The following is a 27,534-nucleotide window of genomic DNA, read 5'->3' as shown; positions in this document are numbered from 1 at the left end:
TGGACATCTCAGTGGCTTTCGATACCATCAACCATGGTATCCTTCTGGGGTGGCTCTCTGGGATGGGCCTTGGGGGTACTGCACTCCAGTGGGTCGTTCCCAGTTAGTGAAGCTGGGGGACACCTGCTCAGACCTCTGGCCATTGACCTGTGGGGTCTCGCAAGGTTCTATTTTGTCCCCCATGCTTTTCAACATCTACATGAAACTGCTGGGAGAGGTCATCCGGAGTTTTGGAGTACGGTGCCATCTCTATGCAGATGACGCCCAACTCTACTACTCTTTTCCACCTAAATCCAAGGAAGCCCCTTGGATTCTGGACCAGTGTCTGGCCGCTGTGTTGGCCTGGATGAGGGTGAACAAACTGAGACTTAATCCCGACAAGACAGAGGTCCTCCAGGTCAGTCGTACATCTGATTGGGGTATTGGGTGGCAACCTGTGCTTGACGGGGTCGCACTCCCCCTGAAGGCGCAGGTCCGCAGCTTGGGGGTCCTCCTGGATTCGGGGCTAACGCTTGAGGCTCAGGTGTCGGCCGTGGCCAGGAGGGCCTTTGCACAACTAAAACTTGTGCGCCAGCTGCGACCATACCTCGAGAAGTCTGATCTGACCATGGTGGTCCATGCCTTAATTACCTCTAGACTGGACTATTGCAATGCGCTCTACGTGCGGCTGCCTTTGAAGACGGCCCGGAAATTACAACTAGTACAGCGATCGGCAGCCAGGCTTCTAACCGGAGCGAATTACAGGGCGCGTTCAACGCCTCTGTTTAAGGAGCTTCACTGGCTGCCATTTACTTTCCGGGCCCAATTCAAGGTGCAGGTTATCACCTACAAAGCCCTAAACGGTTTGGGACCCACCTACCTTAGAGACCGCATCTCCCCTTACGAACCCACACGTTCTCTTCGCTCGTCGGGGGAGGCCCTTCTCTCGCTCCCACCACCCTCGCAGTCGCGGTTGGTGGGGACGAGAGAGAGGGCCTTCTCCGTCGTGGCCCCCCGGCTTTGGAACTCGCTCCCTAGAGAGATCAGGCAGGCCCCTACCCTTCTCTCCTTCCGTAGGAGCTTAAAAACCTGGCTCTTCCAAAAGGCCTTTGATACTTAATTTGGTGTCGGACTGATCTATCTGCCCATTTTAGAATAGCCCCATTCTCGAGGTGTTGCCAATGCTATATTGCACTTTGTCCATTTCAACTGTGAAATTACCTTCCCCATTTCGGCCCATTTCGGCATATGTTGCACTTTGCCTGGGTTCTATGAATTAGTCTCCAGTGTTAATATTGTATGTTTTATGCTGATTTTAACGATTGTTTTTACTGTAATTGATGTTTTTATTGGATAACTGTTTTATTGCTGTGTTTTGATATTTGATTGTTTTATCGGGCAAGGCCCCATGTAAGCCGCCCCGAGTCCCTTCGGGGAGATGGGGCGGGGTATAAAAATAAAGTTGTTGTTGTTGTTGTTGTTGTTGTTGTTATTATTATTATTATTATTATTATTATTATTCAGCCTTGGCAAGCCTTAATAGGCCTTTAGCCAAATCATACAGTTTCATTCAATCCACTCATGACAGTTTCCCAGGCAGCATTGATTCTGGGGGGTTCTGAGGGGATTACGGTCCAAAAAGCAGGCCCTTACATCATGCGCTTTCTCTCTCTGTCTCTCCGCAAGTCTTTTCGGACTTCAAAGATCTGATTGGGCAGATCCTGATGGAAGTACTGATGATGTCGACCCAGGCGAGGGAGGAAAACCCCTTTGCCAGCTTGACTGCCACGTCGCAGCCCATTGCGGCCGCGGCCCGGTCGCCCGATAGAAGCCTGGTTCTCAACATGGGCTCCAATCCAGGCACCAGCCCCATCTTCTGCAACGTGGGCTCCTTCGGCTCCAGCTCCTTGTCAAGGTAAGTCCAGATGTCGGGCCACCTGAGGTCTATATTTATTTATTTATTCATTCATGAATTCAGAATTCCAGGTAAAGGCGATGGAGAATGGGATGCTTGGAGGGAGCAGGCATCTCTCTGAACTGTGCTTCTCTTTACTGTTTACTCAGTAGAACCTCCCTGTTATAACCCTCCTCTTCCCAAAATTTTGTACACAACAACTTTTTGATCTTTCCTATGAAAGCAGGGATGCTTAAAATTCCTGGACAGGAAATTTATTTATTTATTTATTTGTGGCATTTATATCCCGCCCTTCTCACCCCGAAGGGGACTCAAGGCGGCTTACAAGTTATATATACATACAATATATTATATTATTAAAGGTAAAGGTTTTCCCCTGACGTTAAGTCCAGTCATGTCTGACTCTGGGGGTTTGTGCTCATCTCCATTACTAAGCCGGTGTCTGTAGACATCTCCAAGGTCATGTGGCCACTGGCATGACTGCATGGAGCCCCGTTACCTTCCCGCTGGAACAGTACGTATTGATCTACTCACATTGGCATGTTTTCAATCTGCTAGGTTGGCAGGAGCTGGAGCTAACACCGGCCGCTCCCGCCGCTCCCGGGGCTTGAACCTGGGACCTTTCGGTCTCCAGCTCAGTGCTTTTACACACTCCGCCACCTGGGCTCATTATATTATTAGTATAGCACAATATAAGCGTTATATATTACTATATTGTACTATACCGCTATATTGCAATATTATTAGTAATATTACATGTAATATAAATATACAATTACAATAGTGTATTATTATATTATATTACATTATGATATTATCAATATATATATATATACACAATATATTATATTTTTAGTATAACATAATATGAGTATTCTCTATTATTGTTACATGGATACAGGAGATGTCGAGACACAGGAGCCTTAAAGAGCCACACACACAATGCTTAGTCTAACAAAAGGTTTATTGCAACACAAAATTAGGCTCAAAGACACTTGACTGCAGTGTCTGCAGGAAGTCATGCCGGCCACATGACGCCAGCTCTTGGGCTTAGAAATGGAGATGAGCACCAACCCCCAGAGTCAGACACGACTGGACTTAACGTCAGGGGAAACCTTTACCTTATGTTTAATAGGATTTTTTCTTAATCCCTCCTTATTATCCAAGATTTTCACTTATCCAATGTTCTGCTGGCCCGTTTATCTTTGATAAGTGAAACTCTAATGCAGGGGTCCTCAAACTTTTAAAGCAGAGGGCCGGTCCACAATCCTTCAGACTGTTGAGGGGCCGAATTATCATTTGGGGAAAAAAAAACCCAAACAAATTCCTATGCACACTGCACATATCTTATTTGTAGTGCAAAACAACAACAATAACAATGAAAAAAATACAATATTTAAAAATGAAAATAATTTTAGCCAACATAAACCTATCAGGATTTCAATAGGAAGTGTGGGCCTGCTTCTGGCCAATGAGATAGTCAGGTTAATTAGGATTGTTGTTGTTGTTGTGTGTCTTCAAGTCATTTCAGACTTTGGGCGAGCCTAAGTCCAAAATTATTTATTTAAGACCAAAATCATTTACTACATTTATTTACTACATTTATATCCCACCCTTTTCACCCTGAAGGGAACTCAGAGCAGCTGTATGCGCATACAATATATTGTATTATTAGCATAGCACAATATTAGCATTATACTATATTGAACTATACCACTGTACTGTAATATTATATGTAATATATAACATATAATTAATATTATTATATGATATTATTGTTAGTATTGTATTGTATAAAATGATAATATTATTATCAATATTATATGTATATACAATATATTATATTATTAAAACTGATATAAAATATTATATTATAAATGAGGGCGGGGGCCAGGTAAATTACCTTGGAGGGCCGCATCCGGCCCCCGGGCCTTAGTTTGGGGACCCCTGCTCTAATGTAATGTCTGAGCTTCTGTATGGTGATGAAGGGAAAATCCTGAGTTACTGTCTCTGTCTTTACATCTTTCTCTTTGCTGATTCTCCTCTCTCTGTTTCTTTTCTTTCCACCAAACCTCTCAGTCTCTACGCAACTAGCCCTGCTCCTGTTTTCATTTCCCCAAGCTCCGCGCCTTCTTCGGCTGGCTCCTGTCTCGCGGTTCCTGCCAGCCCTGCCCCGGTTTCCCCTCTTTCGGCCGGCCCTCACCTCACTCTGGCCGGCCCTCCGAGTGCTCAGCCCTCCTCCCCCAGGTACCGCCCCTACACCGTGGCTCACCCTGGGGCCTTGCCGGCTCCTCCTCCTCCGGCCGCGGTGGCAAGCACTTCCATGCTCTCCCGCTCCCCAACTCCTCCCACCGTAAGCCCTCCAGGATTGCTGGCCGCTTCCCCCCGGATGAGGCCGGTCCCTATGGCTCTGCCTCTTTTCGCCGCTCTGGGCAGGCGCTCGTCCCTCCTGAGCAGGACGCCGTCTAGGTATTGTGAAGCGTTTGCGGCCTTCATGTGTGCTGTGACTTTAGCGTGTTGCAAATACGTTGGTGGAACTAACTCCCGTTTTAATCAGGTGTCCTTTGCGGTGGCGATTCTGATTAATATACTGACTTGCAGATGAGACCTTCTGAATCCTGTAGCATTCTGGTTTCTTGTGGAAACGTCATATTTCTTCAATTGTAAGACACTGTCGATTGTGAGACGCCCCTTACTTTCAGAACCACCACCACCACAAAAATACAAAAGATGCATCTAAGATGCACCCCATTTTTAGAGATGTTTATATACGGTATATACTCAAAGATAAGCCAAGTTTTTCACCCCCCTTTTTTGAGCTGAAAAAGCCTCCCTAAGATTTCTCCCTTATCCTCCCTTATCAGTGTGTTTTCCAAAGCCTCCCTTGCTCTGAAACAAGAGAGTGTTTTGAAAAGGGAAATATGTCTTTGCAAGTCAGGAAGGAGAAAAATATATATCCATTAATCTTATAAAAGCATTTCCCCCTGAAATATTTGTTAAACTCTCCTACAGATATATAGGCATCAACCTCACGCATGCATTTGCATTCCCTATCTATATATATAAAAGGGTAATGAAATTTCAGCCTAGGACAAAACAACAAAACTACACATCCCAGAAACACTAAACTTGACAGCACAACCCCTCATCCATGCCTCTACGTTCATACAACAAAAAGAAAAGAAATATAAAATCCTAATTAGAGGGAGAGTATGTCCCTGTCCACATTGGAGTACCCTTCTGTCCCTCTCACTCCGGGTTTTATCTTTGTGTTCATGCGGCCTGCTCTTGTTTTACTGTTTCTTTATTCCTTGATGTGATGTTTATTATTATCTATTGTATTACTTTTAATTATGCTATGATATGCTGTTTTTATATTTTATTATATTGTGTTGCTCTGGGCATGGCCCCATGTTAGCCGCCCCGAGTCCCCGCTGGGGAGATGGTGGCGGGGTATAAATAAATTTTTATTATTATTATTATTATCTAATTGCTGCCAGTTAGAAGGCTAAGCTCCGCCCACTTGGTCTCCTAGCAACCCACTCAGCCCAGGGGACAGGCAGAGTTAGGCCTCACTTAGGCCTCTTCCACACTCCCTATAAAATACAGATTATCTGATTTTAACTGGATTATATGGCAGTGTAGACTCAAGGCCCTTCCACACAGCTATAGAACCCATTTCTAATGGACTTAATGTAAGGTAAAACCTTTACCCTTTACCTTAACTACCACCAATTCCTCAATACTTTCTTTCCCATACCACCATACTTCGCCACAGCAACGCGTGGCCGGGCACAGCTAGTATACTTATATATCTCTATCTATCTATCTATCTATCTATCTATCTATCTATCTATCTATCTATCTACATTAATTTTATATATGAATTTTCCCCTCATATGTTTGCAGGACTTTGCAAATCCTATATACATATAGATCCATGTACCTGTGTATCTGTATCCATATATATATATACATTATTTTACCTACTGATGCCTCAATTAATGTAATTTCATTGGTATCTATTTTTATTTTTAATTTTACCAGTAGTTAACTGCTTTATTTCCCACCCTCACCTTATACTCGGGACAATAATTTATCCCAGTTTTTTGTTGTAAAATTAGGTGCCTCAGCTTATATTCGGGTCGGCTTATACTCGAGTATAATACAGTATATATAGGGGGAAAAGTATGTCTTGCAATTTTATTTTATTTATCGTGTCAGAAGCAAATTGGGGGGTAACAAACAAAGTTAACAACTATACTAGATTTACTTTGACCAGAAGCTGGCTACTTGGAGTGCCTGTGGTGTCGCTGTGAGAAGGTCCTCCATGGTGCATGTGTCAGGTTTCATTAGAGTAAGTGGTCTATGGTTTGCTATTCTCCACACACGCATGTTGTGGACTCCACTTTGTAACCCCATTTCTTAGGATTTGCTCTGCATCTTGTGCCAGAGCACAGTCTGTTCAACGCCTTTGAAGTCACCCAGTTTTCTGTGTGCCCAGGAGGGAGTTTCTCATTTGGTTTCAGCCACTGATTGAGCTTCTGATTTGCAGCATGCCTTGGAATTAAAGAAATACAATATAGACTTTGGTTTGGAGGTAGGGGGACGATGGTGTCCCTATTTGCTTGAGGTTTGAGAAGCATTGACTGCTTAACAATAATTGTTCTTGGTGTCTGGGTGGACCTATCGTTTTCAGGCATAGCATTTTGTTTTTTTATGCCATTGATTGCTATTTCTCCTGCCTGATGCTTCCCAAGAGAAGACTGTGTTCTGTCACCCTCCTCATTTGTGGGTTTGACTTTTGCAGATTTGATGAAAATATTCTATTTATTTTTTTATTTACAGTATTTATATTCCGCCCTTCTTTCTCACCCCGAAGGGGACTCAGGGCGGATCACATTATGTACATATAGGACAAACATTCAATGCCCATAAACACATCGAACCGAGACAGAGACAACAGACAGACAGACGCAGAGGCAATTTAATTTTCTCCTGCGGGGATGTTCGATTCTGGCCACAGGGGGGAGCAGCTGCTTCATCATCCACTCTGATGGCACTTCCTCACTTCCTCATTCCAACGTTGTAAATTAGTTAAACTTGCCTCCCCACTTTTATAAGTGGTACCTTATTTCCTACTTGATAGATGCAACTATCTTTCGGGTTGCTAGGTCAGCAATGAGCAGGGGCTATATTTTTTTTAATTTTAATTGACAGGTGCTCACCCCGCCATGGGCTGGCCTCGAACTCATGACCTCATGGTCAGAGTGATTTATTGCAGCAGCTGTTTACCAGCCTGCGCCACAGCCCGGCCCCAATAGGTCTTCTCATGCTGCTTTATGGTCAACCTCTTGCAAAAGGTAGCCATAGAATCATAGTGGAGGACCTAGAGATTCCTATATAAATAATAATAACAACAACAATAATAAAAGTAGTAGTAATAATAGTACAGTAGAGTCTCACTTATCCAACACTCGCTTATCCAACGTTCTGGATTATCCAGTGCATTTTTATAGTCAATGTTTTCAATATATCATAATATTTTGGTGCTAAATTCATAAATACAGTAATTACTACATAGTATTACTGCGTATTGAACTACTTTTTCTGCCAAATTTGTTGTCTAACATGATGTTTTGGTGCTTAATTTGTAAAATCATAACCTAATTTGATGTTTAATAGGCTTTTCCTTAATGCCTCCTTATTATCCAACATATTCGCTTATCCAACATTCTGCTGGCCTGTTTACGTTGGATAAGTGAGACTCTACTATATTATTATATTATTGTGCTATTCTGTTATTATATCCCATTATTATATTATCCTATTAATACCATATTATTATCATCATATTCTGTTATTATTATATGCTATTATTATATTATCCCATTAATATATTGTATATCATATTATTATTCTATTATATTATCATATTATTATTTTATTATAGTATATTATATTATTCATGACTACATTCAAACTAGAATAGAGAGAAATCAGTGTGGAAACCTTGTGAAACCTAAACTGCAAGAGGTACCATAGATTGTTGTACATGGAAATAGTGGTAGTAACAAGAAATTCTTGATAGGATTAACAGTTTGTCTGGTTATGCTGGTTTGAGATGACAACTACTTTACAGTATATAATAAACTAGCTGTGCCCGGCCACGCGTTGCTGTGGCGAAGTATGGTGGTATGGGAAATAAAGTATTGAGGAATTGGTGGTAGTTAAGGAAAAGGGTAAAGGTTTTCCCCTGACATTAAGTCTAGTCGTGTCTGACTCTGGGGGTTGGTGCTCATCTCCATTTCTAAGCCGAGAGCTGGCGTTGTCCTTAGACTCCTCCAAGGTCATGTGGCATGACCGCATGGAGCGCCATTACCTTTCCTCCAGAGCAGTACCTATTCATCTACTCTCATTTGCATGTTTTTGAACTTTAGGGTTGGCAGAAGCTGTGGCTAACAGTGGGGGCTCTCTCCGCTCCCTCAATTCAAACCTGCGACCTTTTAGTAATGATAGTAATAATAATGACTTTGGTAATACACACTGCTTCACTTCCTTCTCAGTGTGGAAGAGGCCTAAGTGAGGCCTAACTCTGCCTGTCCCCTGGGCTGAGTGTGTTGCTAGGAGACCAAGTGGGCGGAGCTTAGCCTTCTAACTGGATAAAAACTAATTGGATAAAAACAATTATTCCTCTCCCTCTAATTAGGACTTTATTTTTCTTTTCTTTTTGTTGTATGAACGTAGAGGCGTGGATGAGGGATTGTGCTGCCAAGTTTAGTGTTTCTGGGATGTGCAGTTTTGTTGTTTTGTCCTAGGCCGAAATTTCATTACCCTTTTATATATATAGATGTTCATTTTGTTGTTCAACAATAAATGTGAGCTCTTCTTCATGGAAAAATAAGACATCCCCTGAAAATAAGACCTAGTGCATCTTTGGGAGCAAAGATTAATATAAGACCCTGTCTTATTATCGGGGAAACAGGGTAGTAGTAGCAAATGGGGGAGATATTCTGAGGACAGCGGTGAGCTTCATTTGCTCACTTCTTCTTTAAAAAGTGTTCTTTGGGGCTGATGATGACTCAGGATGAACCCAAGATGATGATGAACCATTGAAGAAGGAATAACAAAACTTGTTAAAAAATCTTTAGGGCTGGAGAAGAAGAGTTGACTTCCTTCAGACTAAAAATAGTTGGGTTTGAGGTCACTGTCAGAATAGCTTATTTATCTTTAAAAATGATTTGAACAGTATAGCTTCTGTGCCATAAAAGGTCTCCTCTGCCTCCTAGTCTCTACCGGAGAAGTTCCCTGCTTTGAAACTGATTTCTGTGTTAATGGCGTTCTTCTTTCGGGTCTTCTTGGTGTGCCGTGTGCTTGCAGTGAGCATTCAGTTGGCAAGATGAGAACCTTGCTCTTCCCCAGCTTCCTTTTCCCCTTCATCTCTCTCACAATCACCAGTCCGTCTTTGCTTTTGTTGCAATAGTCTGTACGAGAACCCTTTCTCCCTCCTCCTTGCCGTTTCCGATGTCTCTGGGGACAGTTCTGATGAAGAAAAGGAGGACGAGGAGGAGGAGGAGGAGGAGGAAGAGGAGGATTTTTCTGGTGTCCAGTTTGGGTCCAGGTATTTTGGCAAAAAGTGTGGTGGATGCTCTAAACACCTCCCACTACTAACACGCACTTGTGTCCTCTTTGCGCTCCTTCCAAGACATGCATCATCATCATCATCATCATCACAGGCAATCTTAACCTGCATGTTCACATTTCTCCCCATTAACCATGCTTTTCTTCCCTTTCTGTGTTTTTGTACTGGGAGAACTGGCTGAGATTTTCCGCTGTTATGGGAAAAGGCTGGTGGAATGAATGGTGTTCGGAATGATAGCACTGGAACTAGTTCTTTTTGACGCATTGAGTTAGCGTCCTAGAATTGCGAGAGAGCCCCTAGGTTCAGTGTAGAACATCCCTCTTTTTGAAGAACATCTAAAGAAGAAGACTTGGTTCCATCGTGAAAGCTCTTTCTCTGTCTCCTGGTGTTCCATTGAAACTATCCTCCGGTAACTTAAAACATTAGATTTCATCTTATGCAGAGAACAAGACATCTCCTTCCTCCATAAGATAAATCTTGAGATTTTTGAAGAGTGGCTCCAGTCTTCTCCAACTTTGACTCATGTGACTTATTGTCTATACCTCTTATCCTCCCCATTGCTCTTCTCCTCAGGGTCCAAAGATTTCCCTCTCTGGCTTTTAGGGCAGGAGTGTCCAACTCATTTTCATGGAGGTTCACATCTGCTTTATGGTTGCCTTCAAAGGGCCGTTGAATCTATGGGCTGATAAGAGAGCCAAATATAATTTTGGTCAGTGCTCTTTAACTTTTCATAGAATCATAAAGTTGGAAGAGACCCTGCGGGCCATCCAGTCCAACCCCATTCTGCATACAATCTGACAGCAAAAAATAATAATAAAAAAATCAAGAACATCCCCAAGCATATTTCCCATCAGTCTTTTAACTTTTCCATTACAACTTCACTATACATCTCTCCACTACACACCCTTCATCTACCTATACATGTTTTATTTTCAATATTATTATTATTAATTTATAATTCAAAATGTATAAGTATACATTCTTTCCTCATTTTACAGTATCCCAGACAGATCACATTGTATGCAATCCAACAATAAAGAAAAATCAGAATCAAAACATCTTTATGCATATTTCTTATCAGTTTTAGATTTTTCCATTACAACTTTACTACATATATATACATAGTGTGTGTGTGTGTGTGTGTGTGTGTGTGTGTGTGTATATATATATATATATATATATACACACACAAACACACACACACACACACACACACACTATGACACTCTTTTATCTACTTATACATGTTTTATTTATTATTATTTTATCATGACACAGTAAACAAGATCGATATGCTGGATGTCGTATCACAAAATCACAAGTCGAACCTTTCCCAAGTGTCTAGGACTGTGTGATGTATTTTCGGATGATGCGTGCAGACCCCAGTCGGGTGGCCTTTTGCAGTTGGCAGATCGTGATTTTGTCAATGTATATTGTTTCCAAATGCCAGCTGAGATCTTTTGGCACTGCACCCAATGCGCCGATCACCACCGGGACCACCTGCACTGGTTTCTGCCAGAGTCTTTGAAGTTCAATCTTGAGATCTTGATAGCGGCTGAGTTTTTCCCGTTGTATTATTATTATTATTATTATTATTATCATCATCGTTATTATTGTTATACCTTTTCCCCCTCTTGCCTTCCCCTTATTTTGTCCCACCTTCACCAGGACCAACCAATTCATACTGTTTCACAAGTCCAAAATTTCATTGTCTCTGTTGCTGGCTTATACCCCTTTCCCTCATTAAAAATATACTCAATAAACTTTCTCCATATTTTCCAAAAATCTGTTTGTTTCGATATTCCCTTTTTAATTTTAATATTGCAAGTCAGCTTATCATTAATTGCTATGTTCCAAATTTCCCTGTACCATTCTTCTTGGATTTCTTTTTTTTATTTCCAGTCTTGCTATTAACAATTTTGCTGCAGTTATCAAATTAGAAACCAATTCTTTCTCCTCTTGTGAGAGGATATTATCATGCATAAGTAAAAATGCTGATTTACATGTATTCATTATTTCTATTTTTATTATTGCTCTTATTTCTTTAAATATCATTTCCCAAAATTTTTGTATAATTTTACATGACCACCACATATGAAGATATAACCCTATTTCCTGACAGCCTCTCCAGCACAGATTTGTGTATTTTTTTATCTATCTGATTTAATCTGATGGGAGTTAGGTACCACCTCCATACCATTTTGTAATAATTTTCCTTAATTCTATTGGACATATTTTTTAATAGTCTCATACTCCATATCCTTCCCCATTCTTGATTATTCAATTTTTCCCCCAAATCTACTTCCCATATTTCCTTCAAATGAACTTGTTCCTGTTCGTCCGTTAGTAGTAGTTTATAAATATTGCTTACTGTACCTTTTAATGCTACATTCTCTTCTTTAGTCTCCCTTTGAATTATCATCTTTTCTATTTTTGTATATTCCCTACCCCCATTATACTTTTTTCTTAAGTCAATTGACCATTTCCCCAATTGTAAATACTTGTACCACTCAAAGTCTCTTCCTCTTAATTCATTTTTAATCCTTTCCATATTTACCATCTTCATTGGAACACGCAAGCCAATCAACTTAACTGCTGGCCAGAAACTGTCAATTAAAAGGAACAGGGAGCAATCACTCACTTAACTGCTGGCCCTCCAACAACAGGAAACAAGCTGTCAATCAACTTCTGGCTGAAGTGCCTAGCCTTTACTTCAAAACAAAACAAACCCTCACACAGCTTACTGGTACCCCCAGGAGAGCCTTAAACTCCAGGAGTCAAGCACATACCCAGCTTTCTAGTGCAATCTAAGATAAGGCTTACCTGAAGCAAGAGAGCAAAGGTGGCTTCTTGCTTCCTCAACTTCTATGAGAACCCAGATACCTAATTTGGGTCCCCAGTTAGGCTACCCATATGTCATTGAATGACAACTCCCATCACGTTTGATAATCTGGGGATAATGGGAATTGTAGTCCAACGACACGTGTGGCTCTGGGATGGGGGAAAGGTTACAGGACATTTTAATATTAGACATCACATCTGAATTCAAACCCTACCGATGTTCCTGTATCACAACTTGATGCCTCATGATGAGGAATATAGGAGTTGTAGTCCAGCCTCTGGAGGCACACATAATGATATGGTGGGCCAGAGTTGACTTGTGGGCCTTAAGTTTGACACATGTGTTTTAGGGTGTTAGACCGGGACTTGAAGCATGAAACCCCCAGAGGGAAGTTGGACCAATCCCACTATACCTCCCAAAACGGTTGTGAGGATATGGGGAGGAAGGGAGACACGTGAGCTTGGAATACACCAGCGGTAAGAACTGTACTGACCTTAGGAGGGAAACTAATACGCTTGTTGTGTGGATTGGCCCTGCTCTGTGATGAGTTCTCTTACATCCTCGGCCCTTCATGGATGGACACTTGGTTTCCGTGCGACTCCTGAGCATGTCTCTCTTTGAGTCTTGAATTCATCGCCTTCTTGTTGTTTTCTTTCCAAAGCGGAGGAGGCTCTGGAGGAGGAGGAGGAGGCGGCAGCGTCTCCGACTCGTGCAGCGACCATTTCACCATCGAGACGTGCAAGGAGACGGAGATGCTGAACTACCTCATTGAGTGCTTCGACCGGGTGGGGATTGAAGAGCGGAAAGCGCCAAAGGTAGTGCCTCGTTCATTGGCTTTTCTTTAGCTCGAGACGTTTTGCTCCTCCGTTCCTCCTCCTCACTGTCTGGTGAGACAATCTGGCAAAATGGCACTAACTAGGAGAATCCTCCACCTTGTACGACTGGAGCAGAATAAACAACTGCATCTGTATGCTTGCCCATCATGCACAGAGGAAGAATTGTTTAAAGCTACAGACAGTGCTGTGGAGATGTGTCAGAGAGCATTTTTTTTTTATTCTTCCTTATTCTTATTCACATTAGATGGTAGCGTTACTTAGTTTTGAATATAGGTGACAGAGACTTGGATATTGAAGAACAAAAACAAGTTTATTTCAGGCACAGAGCTTAGTGGTTACAGTAACTTCTTTAAAGGCACTTAGATAATGGTTGCAAAGTTATTAACTGATCACTTTGGATCTAACTGGGATTGCTTTCCCTTCCTACTCAGACTCTACAAATAAACCTAAACAAGTCACCTAACTTGCTTAAACACCACTAGAGATCTGAGTTCCCCTGGTTTCCCTAACCTGGAACCAGTGTCTTCCCTGTGACTAAAATCACAGACTAAACTGTTTTTTTAAAACATTCCCTCCTTTTTCTTCAAACGGTAGTTGGCTCTGCCCTCGTTACTATGGCAACCTACTTTAGAATGCTGAGCTGGTTACCATCCCCCACGCACTGGTGACTAATACTTATCCTTTTAAACATAGTTAAATCTGACTTTTAAAACGAAATTAAACATGACATCTATAAATCAAAATAAAAACACACTTCTTTACAAGTGTTGCCTGTTTTTGATCTAAAATTATTTAGCTGCTTGGGCTCCCTCTATTTTATTAGTTTTGTACTTATTTATGCAATGCTTTTGACACGAATTAAGTAAACTGTCCCGTATTTCCATCAGATGTGTAGCCAGCCAATGGTGAGCCAGTTGCTGAGCAACATCCGATCCCAGTGCATTTCCCACGCTGCTTTGGTGCTCCAAGGGTCACTTACACAACCGAGGTGAGTGGCTGGGTGTTGTTATTGTTGTGCCTTCAATATTGGTTTTGATTTGAGTGACAAGCTGTGTGGTCTGCGTGTATTGAGACCTCTCTCTGCTTGTGTGTCAAGCGGGATGTAATGCCTGGAGATTTTTTCTTCTCTTTTGAACCCTAGAAGAGATGGTGTTTAGAGTAGCTAGAACCCAGTTCTTTACTATTAAGAAATGTAGATATTATTTTTGTAAATATTTTGTGATGTCTGCATGTTGGCCTCCTAAGATCTAAATTCTTTACAACCACATGGCACTTCATGCTCTGCTTGTTGTGAGCTGTATGCTCAACTATAAGTATCTTGTGTTTGCATATTTTTGGATGCTCTGCTGTTTTGAGGTAGCTTCTCCTAACACCCAGAATAATAATAATAATAATAATAATAATAATAATAATAATAATAAAATTCATAAAAAAGCTTCCCACAAAGGGCATCAGCAACCCCTATTTATTTACGACAATTATATCCTGCCCTTCTCACCCCGAAGGGGACTCAGGGCGGTTTACAAGTTACATGTAGATACAATATATTATATTATATTATTAGCATAGCACAATATAATATTATATATTACTATATTGTACTATACCACTATACTGCAATATTATTAGTAATACTACATGTCATATGTAATATGTAATTTTATATTATACTAGCTGTGCCCGGCCACGCGTTGCTGTGGCGAAGTATAGTGGTATGGGAAATAAAGTATTGAGGAATTGGTGGTAGTTAAGGTCAAGGGTAAAGGTTTTCCCCTGACATTAAGTCCATTATAAATGGGTTATATAGCTGTGTGGAAGGGCCTTGAATCTACACTGCCATATAATCCAGTTCAAATCAGATAATCTGTATTTTATAGGCAGTGTGAAAGAGGCCTAAGTGAGGCCTAACTCTGCCTGTCCCCTGGGCTGAGTGGGTTGCTAGGAGACCAAGTGGGCGGAGCTTAGCCTTCTAACTGGCAGCAATTGGATAAAAACAATTATTCCCCTCCCTCTAATTAGGACTTTATTTTTCTTTTCTTTTTGTTGTATGAACGTAGAGGCATGGATGAGGGGTTGTGTTGCTAAGTTTAGTGTTTCTGGGATGTGTAGTTTTGTTGTTTTGTCCTAGGCCGAATTTTTTTTTTATTCTTTTATATATATAGACTGTAATATTAGCAATTATATTGTATTACAATATTATGTTCAATATTATATGTACGTACAATATATTATATTACAGTAGAGTCTCACTTATCCAAGCTAAACGGGCTGGCAGAAGCTTGGAAGCGAATATCTTGGATAATAATGAGGGATTAAGGAAAAGCCTATTAAACATCAAATTAGGTTATGATTTTACAAATTAAGCACCAAAACTTCATGTTATACAACAAATTTGACAGAAAAAGTAGTTCAATACGCAGTGATGTTATGTTGTAATTACTGTATTTACGAATTTAGCACCAAAATATCATGATATATTGAAAACATTGACTACAAAAATGGCTTGGATTATCCAGAGGCTTGGATAAGCGAGGCTTGGATAAATGAGACTCTACTGTTTTAGCATAACAATATTTGTATTATAAATTATATTATATTATGCCACTATACTGCAATATTATTAGTAATATTACATGTAATATATAATATACAACCCTTAGACTCCTATCCTTTACTTAGAATATGTCTTGATCAAAGTGACGTCACGTCCTGTCACTATATATAAAATACCATATTTTCGCGTTCTATGGATAGGACTGTCAGACCAGTTAAAAGTAGTGAGGCAGACTATCTTGTGTCTTCCACTCCAAAATTTGCCTTGTTTTCAACCCAGTGCTGTGGACACTTACATTGAGCTGTGTCCCACTCACTCTTTAAAGGAAATGTTCCTCTCCATGAAGGTCTTTTTGTTTTCTTGCTCCTTATTTGTTCCTCCTTTTGTCCATAAAGGTCACTACAGCAGCAGTCACTTCTAGTCCCATATATGCTCTGTCGGAATCTGCCTTTCGGCTTCATCCAAGAGCTGGTGAGAACGACCCATCAAGACGAAGAGGTTTTCAAGCAGGTCAGCGATCTATCCTCTCTTACCAGCCCTGGTCCATAACAGAGAAAAGCTTTTAGAGCAGATGCTGGATGGGTATCTGATGGGAGGGTTTTGATTGTGTCTTCCTACGTGGCAGAATGGGATTGAACTGGATGGCCCTGGAGATCTCTTCCAACTCTAAGATTCTATGATTCTAAGGCAGGGAGCTCTATCTCTGCTCTACATAACATAATTTGAATTTTTTTCTGTTCCTGGTTTGAAAGTGTTATTTCCTGGTTAATTGTGTAATACAGTGATGGCCAACCTATGACACGCGTGTCAGCACTGACACGCCTAGCCATTTTTGCTGACATGCTGCTGTCTGCAGATTGATTGGATGACTATGTCTTTTGTGCCAAATTTGGTGTGATTTGGTCCAGTGGTTTTGTTGTTTACTCCATTGGAATTATTATATATATATATATATACACACACACACACACACACACATACACACACATACTAGCTGTGCCCGGCCACACGTTGCTGTGGCGAAGTCTGGTGGTATGGGAAATAAAGTTTTGAGGAATTGGTGGTAGTTAAGGTAAAGGGTAAAGGTTTTCCCCTGGCATTAAGTCCATTATGTAATGAACTGTATAACACAATAGTGGTTCAACACATAAGTAGTACACAATATGTATATTGGAGCATCATATACATATAACATTCACAGAATATGTATATGATGCTCCAATATACATATTGTGTACTACTTAAGTGTTGAACCACTATTGTGTTATACAGTTCATTACATTGTTTAGAATAGACATCTGTGTTTACTCATTAAGTCCATTATAAATGGGTTATATAGCTGTGTGGAAGGGCCTTGAGTCTACACTGCCATATAATCCAGTGCAAATCAGATAATCTGTGGAAGAGGCCTAAGTGAGGCCTAACTCGGCCTGTCCCCTGGGCTGAGTGGGTTGCTAGGAGACCAAGTGGGCAGAGATTAGTCCTCTAACTGGCAGCAATTGGATAAAAACAATTATTCCTTTCCCTCTAATTAGGACTTGACTTTTCTTTTTGTTGTATCAACCTAGAGGCGTGGATGATGGGTTGTGTTGTCAAATTTCTAGGTTGGGGGGCCTGTAGTTTTGTTGGTCGCCGTGATGCCATCACTCATTTTTATATATATATATATATATATATATATATATATATATATATATATATAATATCATTCTATTATTATTCTATTATTATTGTAGTATATTATCATATTCCTATTATATTATTCATTATTCATGACTACATTGAAACTACAATAGAGAGAAATCAGTGTGGAAGCTGCAAGAGGTACCATAGATCGTTGTACATGGAAATAAGGCTAGTAAATAGTTTTTGATTTATTATATACAATTATATATTACAATTATACATTTTTGTTATTTAAACTATACATATTGCAAAATTATGGGGGTTTTTTCTCAAAGTGACACACCACCCAAGTCATGCTAGGTTTTTTTGGTGAATTTTGACACACCAAGCGCAAAAGCTTGCCCATCATTGGTGTAGTACTTACTTTGAAAGTAATTATACTCCAGAAATTCCAGAACACAAAACCCATTAAAGTGCATCTGTTTTAACACACAGGGCTACTGGTTCTAGCCTCTCCTTTTAGAAATTGGCCTTGCCTACTGAAAGGAAGAACATAAGAATTCTTATCTTTTCTTTTTAAAAACAGATATTTATCCCCATTTTACAAGGCCTGGCTCTTGCTTCGAAAGAATGTTCCCTTGATAGTGACAACTTTAAATACCCCCTTATGGTAAGTAGCATTTAAAAAATTATGATCTCTCTGTGATTGTCTGCTGGTAGCTGTTGGAATTCAACCCTACACTGCCCAAGTCTCCAGTCCTCAATGAGGAGTAGTTAGTTAGCTTTAGAATAGACTGAGGGATTCCCTTGTATGACAGTTGGAATGTAACTATTTGCGCTCTCCTCTCTGTTTCTGCTCTCATTCTGATTAGTTGTGTAGAATGGAACTTTTCTACTGAAAGCCTTACTTCTGACTTCTACTTTTGCATCTTGGTGTGTGCTGTATGTATTGAGAACTCTCTCTGTTCATGTGTCAGAAGAGATGTAGTGATTGATGTTTTCTCCCCTCTCTTTGAAACCTTAGAAGTGATGGGTGTTAGAGTAGCTCAGACCTAGTTCTTTATGTCAGGGTTAATTAATCATCACCCTGATTTATTTATGAGTCAGGTCTCACCTTCTTCTCACCAGTCAGACCACTTAAGCACCGACAAACGACACCTCAGTCGTAAATTATCTGCTGATCCCAGCGGTACTATACTTTATTTACAAACTATATACAACTCTAAACACTATCACTGTCAGGACTCTTGTTCCCTCGGCAAGGAGAAAGCATGGCGCGTCCTCTCAGCAAGCCGAGTCTGTTACCAGTCCTAGCAATAACCTCCCAACATTCCACAGTTCATGACGAATGTTCCGTCCACAACGGAAGTCTTGACCCATTGGCCCTGCAGGCAATCAGTCAGGGCTGGCGTGTAATTAACTCCAGACAGAACTCTGGATCTTTGCCTCCTAAGCTCTAAATTCTTTGCAGCCACATGGCACTTTACGCTCTGCCTGCTGTGAGCCAAATGCTCAACTATAAGTATCCTGTGTTTGTATTTTTGTTTGGGTAGTTTTCGCTAACACAGAAAAATCTTGACAGTAGCAAGCAGTTCACACAGGGATTAAGCTGCTAGTTTTGACAAGAAAGTGAATCTCAGTGAGTGCTGTATGAATGCTAAATGTTAATAAATACAGTAGAGTTCCGGTTAACCGACACTCCGTATTATCCAACGTCCCAGGCCCCTTGGGAGGCGCTCATGCACATTGCTAGGTAGCTTGCTATCTACCTAGCAACGCGCACAGGCACCTCCCAAGAGGCAAGGCGGCGAGCAGAGAAGCGCCCATGTGCGTTGCTAGGTAGATAGCAAGCTACCTAGCAACGCGCACAGGCGCTTCGCTAACCTGAGTGCTCGCTGCTCTGCCCCTTGGGAGGCGCCTGTGCGCGTTGCTAGGTAGATAGCAAGCTACCTAGCAACGTGCACGGGCGCTTCCCAAGGGGCGGAGCGGTGAGCACTCGGCTTAGGAAGCACCCCTGAGTGTTGTTAGGTAGCTTGTTATCTACCTAGCAACGTGCATGGGCGCCTCCCAAGAGGCGGAGCAGAAGCGCTCCTGCACGTTGCTAGGTAGCTTGCTATCTACCTAGCAACGTGCATGGGACACTTCCTTCAACCGGCTTGCTGGATAATAGGGCTTCCCTATTATCCGTCAGATCCAGTTATTCGACATTCGGCCCGCCCGTTTATGTTGAATAACCGGAACTCTACTGTATTACTATTTACCATTGTATAGAGTTTGCAAAAGTTGTGGGTTGAGAGGCAAGTGCAACTACTGTCCGTAATGATGTCAAAGGCATGGCACATTCTCCATGACTGTCTTTTTGTCATTCCCTTTATTTAATTCCACCCGAAACTGTTGGAAGATGTTGATCAAGTTCCTTTTGTTCTGAATTCTTGACATTTGTCCAATGCAATTCTGCTCTTAATTGTAAGACAAAGCCTTTGGTACAAAGAAGACAAGGGATGTATTCACATCAGTGGCCACTGCAGAGTTCTGTTCGCTGGGCACCAAACAGAGCAAGGAGTTGCTTTGATGGTTTAAAAGCGAAGTCTTCGGGAAAACAACAAGTTTTTAAGGAAGGGCACAAATACAAGCGTCTCGTCTCATAATTTCTCATCATTTGAGTTTCTGTATACAGTAGCCACTTTTGGTATACAGATAGATTCTTCGGTCAAAGAAGGCCTCTGGTTGGCCACTATGTGAAGTTAATGCTGGTCCGGATGTCCATAGAGATGGTTTTAGCTATGAATAGGTTTTTAATTGGTTTTAAGGCTTTATTTTTAAATTAGCTTGGTTACCTGTTGTTGCCCGGGTTATTTGAAGAAGTAATCTTTTTATTTTACAAAATGCATAAGGCTGTGGGTGAACTACAACTCACGTCATGGCAGGTTAACCCCCTGAAATTTCATCAGTGGTTAATGTTTGTCATGTTTGGCAAGTTTGTTCTAGATGCATACAGTGTAATAATAATAATAATAATAATAATAATACACTATTATAATTGTATATATTACATGCAATATTACTAATAATGATGCAATATAGTCGTATAGTACAATATAATAATATATAATGCTTATATGATGCTTATATTGTGCTATACTAATAATATAATACATTGTATGTACAGTAGAGTCTCACTTATCCAAGACTCGCTTATCCAAGGTTCTAGATTATCCAAGGCATTTTTGTAGTCAATGTTTTCAATATATCATGATATTTTGGTGCTAAATTCGTAAATACAGTGTAATAATAATAATAATAAGAATAATAATAAGAAACTATTATAATTGTATATTTATATTACATGCAATATTACTAATAATATTGCAATATAGTCGTATAGTACAATATAATAATATATAATGCTTATATAGTGCTTATATTGTGCTATACTAATAATATGATATTAAAATATTTTATAATATTATTATAATATTATAATAGTATCATATTATTATACTAATAAGTAAAAGTAAGTAAGTAAGTAATAATATAATATATTTTATGTACAGTAGAATCTCACTTATCCAAGACTCGCTTATCCAAGGTTCTGGATTATTCAAGGCATTTTTGTACTCAATGTTTTCAATATATCATGATATTTTGGTGCTAAATTTGTAAATACAGTAAAATAATAATAATAGTAATACACTATTATAATTGTATATTTATATTACATGCAATATTACTAATAATATTGCAATATAGTAGTACAGTAAAATATAATAATATATAATGCTTATATGGTGCTTATATTGTGCTATACTAATAATATAATATATTGTATGTACAGTAGAGTCTCACTTATCCAAGACTCGCTTATCCAAGGTTCTGGATTATCCAAGACATTTTTGTAGTCAAAGTTTTCAATATATCATGATATTTTGGTGCTAAATTCGTAAATACAGTAATTACAACATAACATTACTGCGTATTGAACTACCTTTTCTGTCAAATTTGTTGTATAACATGATGTTTTGGTGCTTAATTTGTAAAATCATAACCTAATTTGATGTTTAATAGGCTTTTCCTTAATCCCTCCTTATTATCCAAGATATTTGCTTATCCAAGGTTCTGCCGGCCCGTTTAGCTTGGATAAGTGAGACTCTATTGTACAAGTAATTCTAAAAAATAAATATTATTTTGCCGTTGCATGTCCCCATTGGGCTGCATCACTGTAGCATGCAGGAAGTGATATTTGGCTGTCATTTGAGGCTGATCTCCAACCAGAAAATGACAATTTTTAGAGAGTTCTTCAGGAAAAGGTTTCAATTGTCAGACAAAAGAATGAATCTTTGGAGAAGATGACAGTCTTGTGCATTTGTGAGACTATCGAGGGCTGCAAAAGTGGACTTTAGGGACCAGAGCGGGAGAATCTGTTATTCAAGAGGGGAAAAAAAGAATAGAAAGTTGAATTATTTATTCCTTTTTGTTTCTATCCAGGCTTTAGGCGAACTCTGTGAAATCAAGTTTGGGAAGTCTCACCCTGTGTGTAGCTTGGTAAGTGGGAAACGGCTGCGAATCCCCTGTTTCTGATTTGACTTGATTTGTTCTGTTTTGTGGTGTTTGTAGGATGCCTCAGGACAAATCAAAACATCCGATGCCCTTCTTGGTTTCCCTTCTGATGTTTTCCTGTCTTTTTAGGTTGTCTCTTTGCCTCTCTGGCTGCCAAAGTCCCTGAGCCCCGGAACGGGCCGGGAACTACAAAGACTGTCCTACCTGGGAGCTTTCTTCAGTCTCTCTGTCTTTGCCGAAGACGATGTAAGTGTAAATGTATGTTCAAATATTTTAATGTGAAATTGACCAAATCAGACAAATGGATCATCTTATATTATAAGGAGCCCCCTGTCGCCTCTTAAAGAGCCGAACACAATAAAAGTTCTTAAATGTTTATTAAATGATGTTTTAAATTCAAAAAACACTTAACTGCAGTGTTACTTTTAAAAGGTAAAAGTCTTAGTTCAAAAGAAGTCAAAAAGCAAGAACAAAAGGATAATCTGGGTTATCTGGCTTGATAATCCGCATCAAACGCCTCCAAAGCTGACGCCACGTCATGCTGTGGCTCAAAGGGCTAAAGAGGAGCTAAACGCTCCCAAGAGGCAGCAAACAGAAGCGTAGTCGAAAGCCAGGCCGAGTGTCAAAAGACCAAAGAAGGAAACTAGAGACGCCAAGCCAGGAGCAAGCACAACGTAGTCAGGAGTCAAACCAGGTTCAGTAGCCAGAAACGCTGAAGTAGAAACGCCAAAGCAGGAGCGCCAAAGCAGGGACACCAAGGCAAGCAGCAAGCTGGAAAGGCTGAAGCAGGAACGCTGAAGCAAGCGCCAAACTGGAAACGCCAGAACAGGAACGCTGAAGCAAACGCCAAACTGGAAACGCCGGAGCAGGAACGCTGAAGCAAACGCCAAACTGGAAACGCCGGAGCAGGAACGCTGAAGCAAACGCCAAACTCGAAACACCGGAGCAGGAACGCCAACGCAAATGCCAAACTGGAAACGCCGGAGCAGGAACGCCAAAGCAAATGCCAAACTGGAAACGCCGAAACAGGAACGCTAAAGCAAACGCCAAACTGGAAACGCCGGAGCAGGAACGCCAACGCAAATGCCAAACTGGAAACGCCGGAGCAGGAACGCCAAAGCAAATGCCAAACTGGAAACGCCGAAACAGGAACGCTAAAGCAAACGCCAAACTGGAAACGCCGGAGCAGGAACGCCAACGCAAATGCCAAACTGGAAACGCCGGAGCAGGAACGCCAAAGCAAATGCCAAACTGGAAACGCCGAAACAGGAACGCTAAAGCAAACGCCAAACTGGAAACGCCAGAGCAGGAACGCCAAAACAAACACCAAACTGGAAACGCAGGAGCAGGAACGCCAAAGCAAATGCCAAACTGGAAACGCCGGAGCAGGAACGCTGAAGCAAACGCCAAACTCAAAACGCTGGAGCAGGAACGCTGAAGCAAACGCCAAACTAGAAACGTCGTTGTCAGGAGCCGAACAGGAGTCAGAAGCCAGGAACACCGAAGCAGGATTCAATCCGGATTATCAGGAAGCTGTACAGCCAGGACCCAAGGAGAACAGGCAGCGACAAAGCAATGTCCCCAAAATGACACCTTGCCTTCTGCAAGGCAATAGCTCCTAAAACTCCACTTTTGACTTACTTATGCTGATGAGGCCTCCACCCTGTCCTCATAATCCGCAGCTGATCTTGATCTCACTTGTGGACCTTGCCTCTCATTCCTCCAGTCCCTCCATCTCTGTTCAAGACTTAGATCTCCCCATGTCCCAGGAGTATGAGAGGCTTGCCAATCCCCTGATGCAGCCCCATGAGCTGGCTCATCATCCACATTAACTTGAGTCCAGTCAGCACTCTCCATCTCACTCCCAGACCCATCATTCCCAGAGAACCCCTCAAATGTCTCAAAGTAGTTTTCCAGTTCTGCTTCTTGAAATCTCTTTGGCTAAAGATGGAAGGAGCAAACCCGAGCCCCTTCCCATCTTTTTGGAGACATTCATCGCACACGGTGTTGCTATTTATTTATTATTTACCAATTAATTATAATTCTAGTTCACCTGTCTTGGTTGTTGACTGGTTTGTCTTTTCCTTTCCTCCTGGCAGCCCAGAGTGGTTGAAAAGTATTTCTCGGGGCCTGCCATCACCCTGGAAAACACCCGAGTGGTCAGCCAGTCCTTGCAGCATTACCTGGAGTCTGCCAGGGTAAGTGGGCTGAGTCAGTTCCAGGTTCATCACTGGTGGAGTTCAGAGTGCTCTTAGATTGCAGGTGAACTATACATCCTAGTACCTACAACTCCTATAAATCATGGTGGATTCTCCCCAAACCTCTCTAGTATGTGCAGTTGCTGATCAATTCGTCTGTGTGGTGTGTGCCATAGGAAAGAATAGGAACGGGTTAAGGGAGAGGCAGTGAATGGAGTCATGCAAATTCCACACCAATGGAGAGAGTCAGAAACACTGGGATGTCTGTGGTGGACATCTAGGATGAAATGATTCCTCTCTGAAAGCCTTCACTTGGGTAGTGGGCAGTATGGTGTTTGTGGAGGACATTGGCCGGGGTCTTGGACATTTTTACGGTGCTCACTATAACCTGCAGTGTCATTGGAGGGAGGGGGAAGTTATGGAAGTTATGTGGAAGTGAGAGCTTGTCTGTATAAGTGGGCTGCCCAGCCACATACATGCATATACATTTTAATATTAATTATATATTACTTGTAATATTACTAATAATATTACATTATAGTTGCATAGTACAACATATTAACATATAATGCTAAAATTGTGCTGTGCTAATAATATAATACATATAATTTGTACATATAATTTGTAAGCTGCTCTGAGTCCCCTTTGGGATGAGGAGGGTGGGATATAAGTGTAGTATATATATGTGTGTGTGTGTGTGTGTGTATATATATATATATATATATATATATATATATATATATATATATATATAACATTTATTTCTATTATTACTATTACTTTAATTTTTAATTGCTATTATAATAATCATCATATATTTATTACTATCATTACTATATTATTATTACTATTATTATATTATTACATTTATTTCTATTATTTATTTATTTCTATTACTGTAATTTGTAAGCCGCTCTGAGGCCCCTTTGTGGTGAGGAGGGTGGGATATAAGTGTAGTAAATAAATATATATTTTATTAAATTATTATTACATGACCTTGGAGGTGTTTATGGACAATGCTGGCTCTTCGGCTTAGAAATGGAGATGAGCACCAACCCCCAGAGTCAGACATGACTGGACTTAACGTCAGGGGAAACCTTTACCTTTACCTTATTATAATCATCATCAAATATTTATTACTATCATTACTATATTATTATTACATTTATTTCTATTATTTGTTTCTTTTATTACTATTTATATTTCTATTTACTATTATAATCATCATATATTTATTACTATCATTACTATATTATTATTATTATTATTATTATTATTATTATTATTATTATTATTATTATTGATGATGATGCTCAACCATGCTAAGGCCTGTTTAGCGTCTCCTCAGTTTCATCTTTCTCTTTGTCTACCATTTCAGCAAGAGCTGTTCAAGATCCTCCATAGTCTCTTACTCAACGGAGAAACTCGGGAGGCCACTCTGAGTTATATGGCCACCGTGGTCAACGTCAACATGAAGAAGGCCCAAATGCAGGTGAAGTTCTACCCATTGCTCTAATACAGGGGTCCCCAAACTAAGGCCCTCCAAGGTCATTGACCTGGCCCCTGTCCTAAACTTTAGACTTAGGGTTGACCTAAGTCTAACTGGTCTTTGGAGGTCTCTTTGCTTACCTATGGTCTTATGAGATTATCTAGATGGTCTTTGAAGGTCTCTTTGCTTAGCTATGGCCTTATGAGACCGTCTAGGTGGCTTTTGGAGGTCACTTTACTTACCTATGGTCCTATGAGACTGTTTAGATGGCCTTTGAGGATCTTTTTCCTTACCTATGGTTTTATGAGATTGTCTAGTTATCCTTTGGGGGGCCCTTTCCTTACCTATGGTCTTATGAAACCATCTAGATGGTCTTTGAAGGTCCCTTTCCTTATTTATGGTCTTCTGATGGCCTGATGAGATCATCTAGATGGCTTTTGGAGGTCACTATGAGACCATCTAGATAGCCTTTGAGGGTCCCTTTCCTTACCTGTAGTTTTATGAGATTGTCTAGATGCCCTTTGAGGGTCCCTTTCCTTACCTATGGTCTTATGAGACCATCTAGATGATCTTTGAGGTCCTTTCCCTTATTTATGGTCTTTTGATGGCCTTATGAGACCATCTAGATGGCTTTTGGAGGTCACTCTCCTTACCTATGGTCCTATGAGACCATCTAGATGGTCTTTGGAGGTCTCTTTGTTTACCTATGGTCTTATGTTCGGATTGACCTAAGTCTGAAATGACTTGAAGGCACACAACAACAATCCTTATTTTTTACTATTTCATCATGGTCTGGCCCCCCAACCGTCTGAGAGACTGTGAATCGGCCCTCCACTTAAAAAGTTTGAGGACCCCTGCTCTAATACATAAATACTAGTTAGAACTTTGCCCAGTTCTCACTGTAGTGGGCCTTGAGTTCCTTCTTGAGGTTTTCTGTGTTTTGATGGTTCTGTCCTTCCTTTCTCGGCCCCTCAGACGGATGATCGGTTGGTATCGACCGACGGCTTCATGCTCAACTTCCTGTGGGTCCTGCAGCAGCTCAGCACCAAGATCAAGCTGGAGACGGTCGACCCGTCCTACATCTTTCACCCTCGGTGCCGCATTGTGCTCCCGGCTGATGAAACGCGGGTGAAGGCCACCATGGAGGAGGTCAGCGGCTGGGTGACGGAGCTGTGTGAGTTGCACACCTGTTGTCATCTTTAGCCACTTTGCTTTTGGTATCCATACAAAAAAAAAGTTCAGGAATGGTTTGGCAAATAGTACCCAAGCTTAAATGGATTCAAATTGCACCTAATTTGGGATACTTTGCCCTGTAGTTTCCTTCTCTGGTGGTTTTTCAGCAAAGCTGTATGGCCATCCGCTAGGAGGGCTTTGATTGTGCTTTTCCTGCATGGCAGTAGGGTGTTGGAGTTGATGGCCCTTTGGGAATCTTCCCACTCTAGGATTCAATAATAATAATAATATTCGATGATGATGATGATGATGATGGAGTCTCCTTCTCTAGAGGTTTTTCAGCAGAGCTGGATGGCGGCTTTGATTGTGCTTTTCCTGCATGGCAGAAGGGAGTTGGAGTGGATGGCCCTTGGGGAATCTTCCAAATCTAGGATTCAATAATAATAATAATAATAATATTTGATGATGATGATGATGATGATGATGGAGTCTCCTTCTGTAGAGGCTTTTCAGCAGAGCTTGATGGCCATCTGTTAGGACTGGATAGCCCTTGGGGACTCTTCCAACTCTAGGATTCAATAATAATAATACCGTATATACTCGAGTATAAGCTGACCCGAATATAAGCTGAGGCACCTAATTTTACTACACATTTTTTACTACAAAAAAACTGGGAAGACATTGACTGCAGTATAAGCTGAGGGTGGTAAATTTCAGAAATAA

At 40.7% G+C, this 27,534-nt stretch overlaps 1 protein-coding gene and 1 long non-coding RNA gene across 3 annotated transcripts in view; one reads left to right on the top strand and one right to left on the bottom strand.

Moving 5' to 3' along the window:
* ube4b (ubiquitination factor E4B) overlaps positions 1–27,534 on the top strand; it is a 73,596-nt gene that overhangs the window by 23,764 nt on the left and 22,298 nt on the right. The window contains exons 6-17 of one of the 2 annotated variants that reach the window (XM_008122520.2): positions 1,666–1,894; positions 3,974–4,363; positions 9,378–9,515; positions 13,040–13,193; positions 14,102–14,202; positions 16,164–16,278; positions 17,981–18,064; positions 21,880–21,936; positions 22,081–22,197; positions 24,051–24,149; positions 25,528–25,641; positions 26,614–26,812. In XM_008122520.2, coding sequence (XP_008120727.1) covers positions 1,666–1,894; positions 3,974–4,363; positions 9,378–9,515; positions 13,040–13,193; positions 14,102–14,202; positions 16,164–16,278; positions 17,981–18,064; positions 21,880–21,936; positions 22,081–22,197; positions 24,051–24,149; positions 25,528–25,641; positions 26,614–26,812 — 1,797 coding nt within the window. The remainder of the gene's footprint in view (positions 1–1,665; positions 1,895–3,973; positions 4,364–9,377; positions 9,516–13,039; positions 13,194–14,101; positions 14,203–16,163; positions 16,279–17,980; positions 18,065–21,879; positions 21,937–22,080; positions 22,198–24,050; positions 24,150–25,527; positions 25,642–26,613; positions 26,813–27,534) is intronic. The other variant, XM_008122521.3, reaches the window with a different exon arrangement.
* LOC134294538 (uncharacterized) lies at positions 8,839–13,040 on the bottom strand. Its single transcript, XR_010001401.1, has 2 exons — positions 12,872–13,040; positions 8,839–10,218 (listed from the first exon to the last, which is right to left on the bottom strand). It is a non-coding gene; the product is annotated as an uncharacterized LOC134294538 (long non-coding RNA).

The sequence above is a fragment of the Anolis carolinensis genome, unplaced genomic scaffold (assembly GCF_035594765.1).
Source record: "Anolis carolinensis isolate JA03-04 unplaced genomic scaffold, rAnoCar3.1.pri scaffold_15, whole genome shotgun sequence".
NCBI lineage: Eukaryota > Metazoa > Chordata > Lepidosauria > Squamata > Dactyloidae > Anolis > Anolis carolinensis.
Note: the sequence above shows the minus strand (reverse complement) of the source record. Positions and strands in the feature narration are given on the sequence as shown.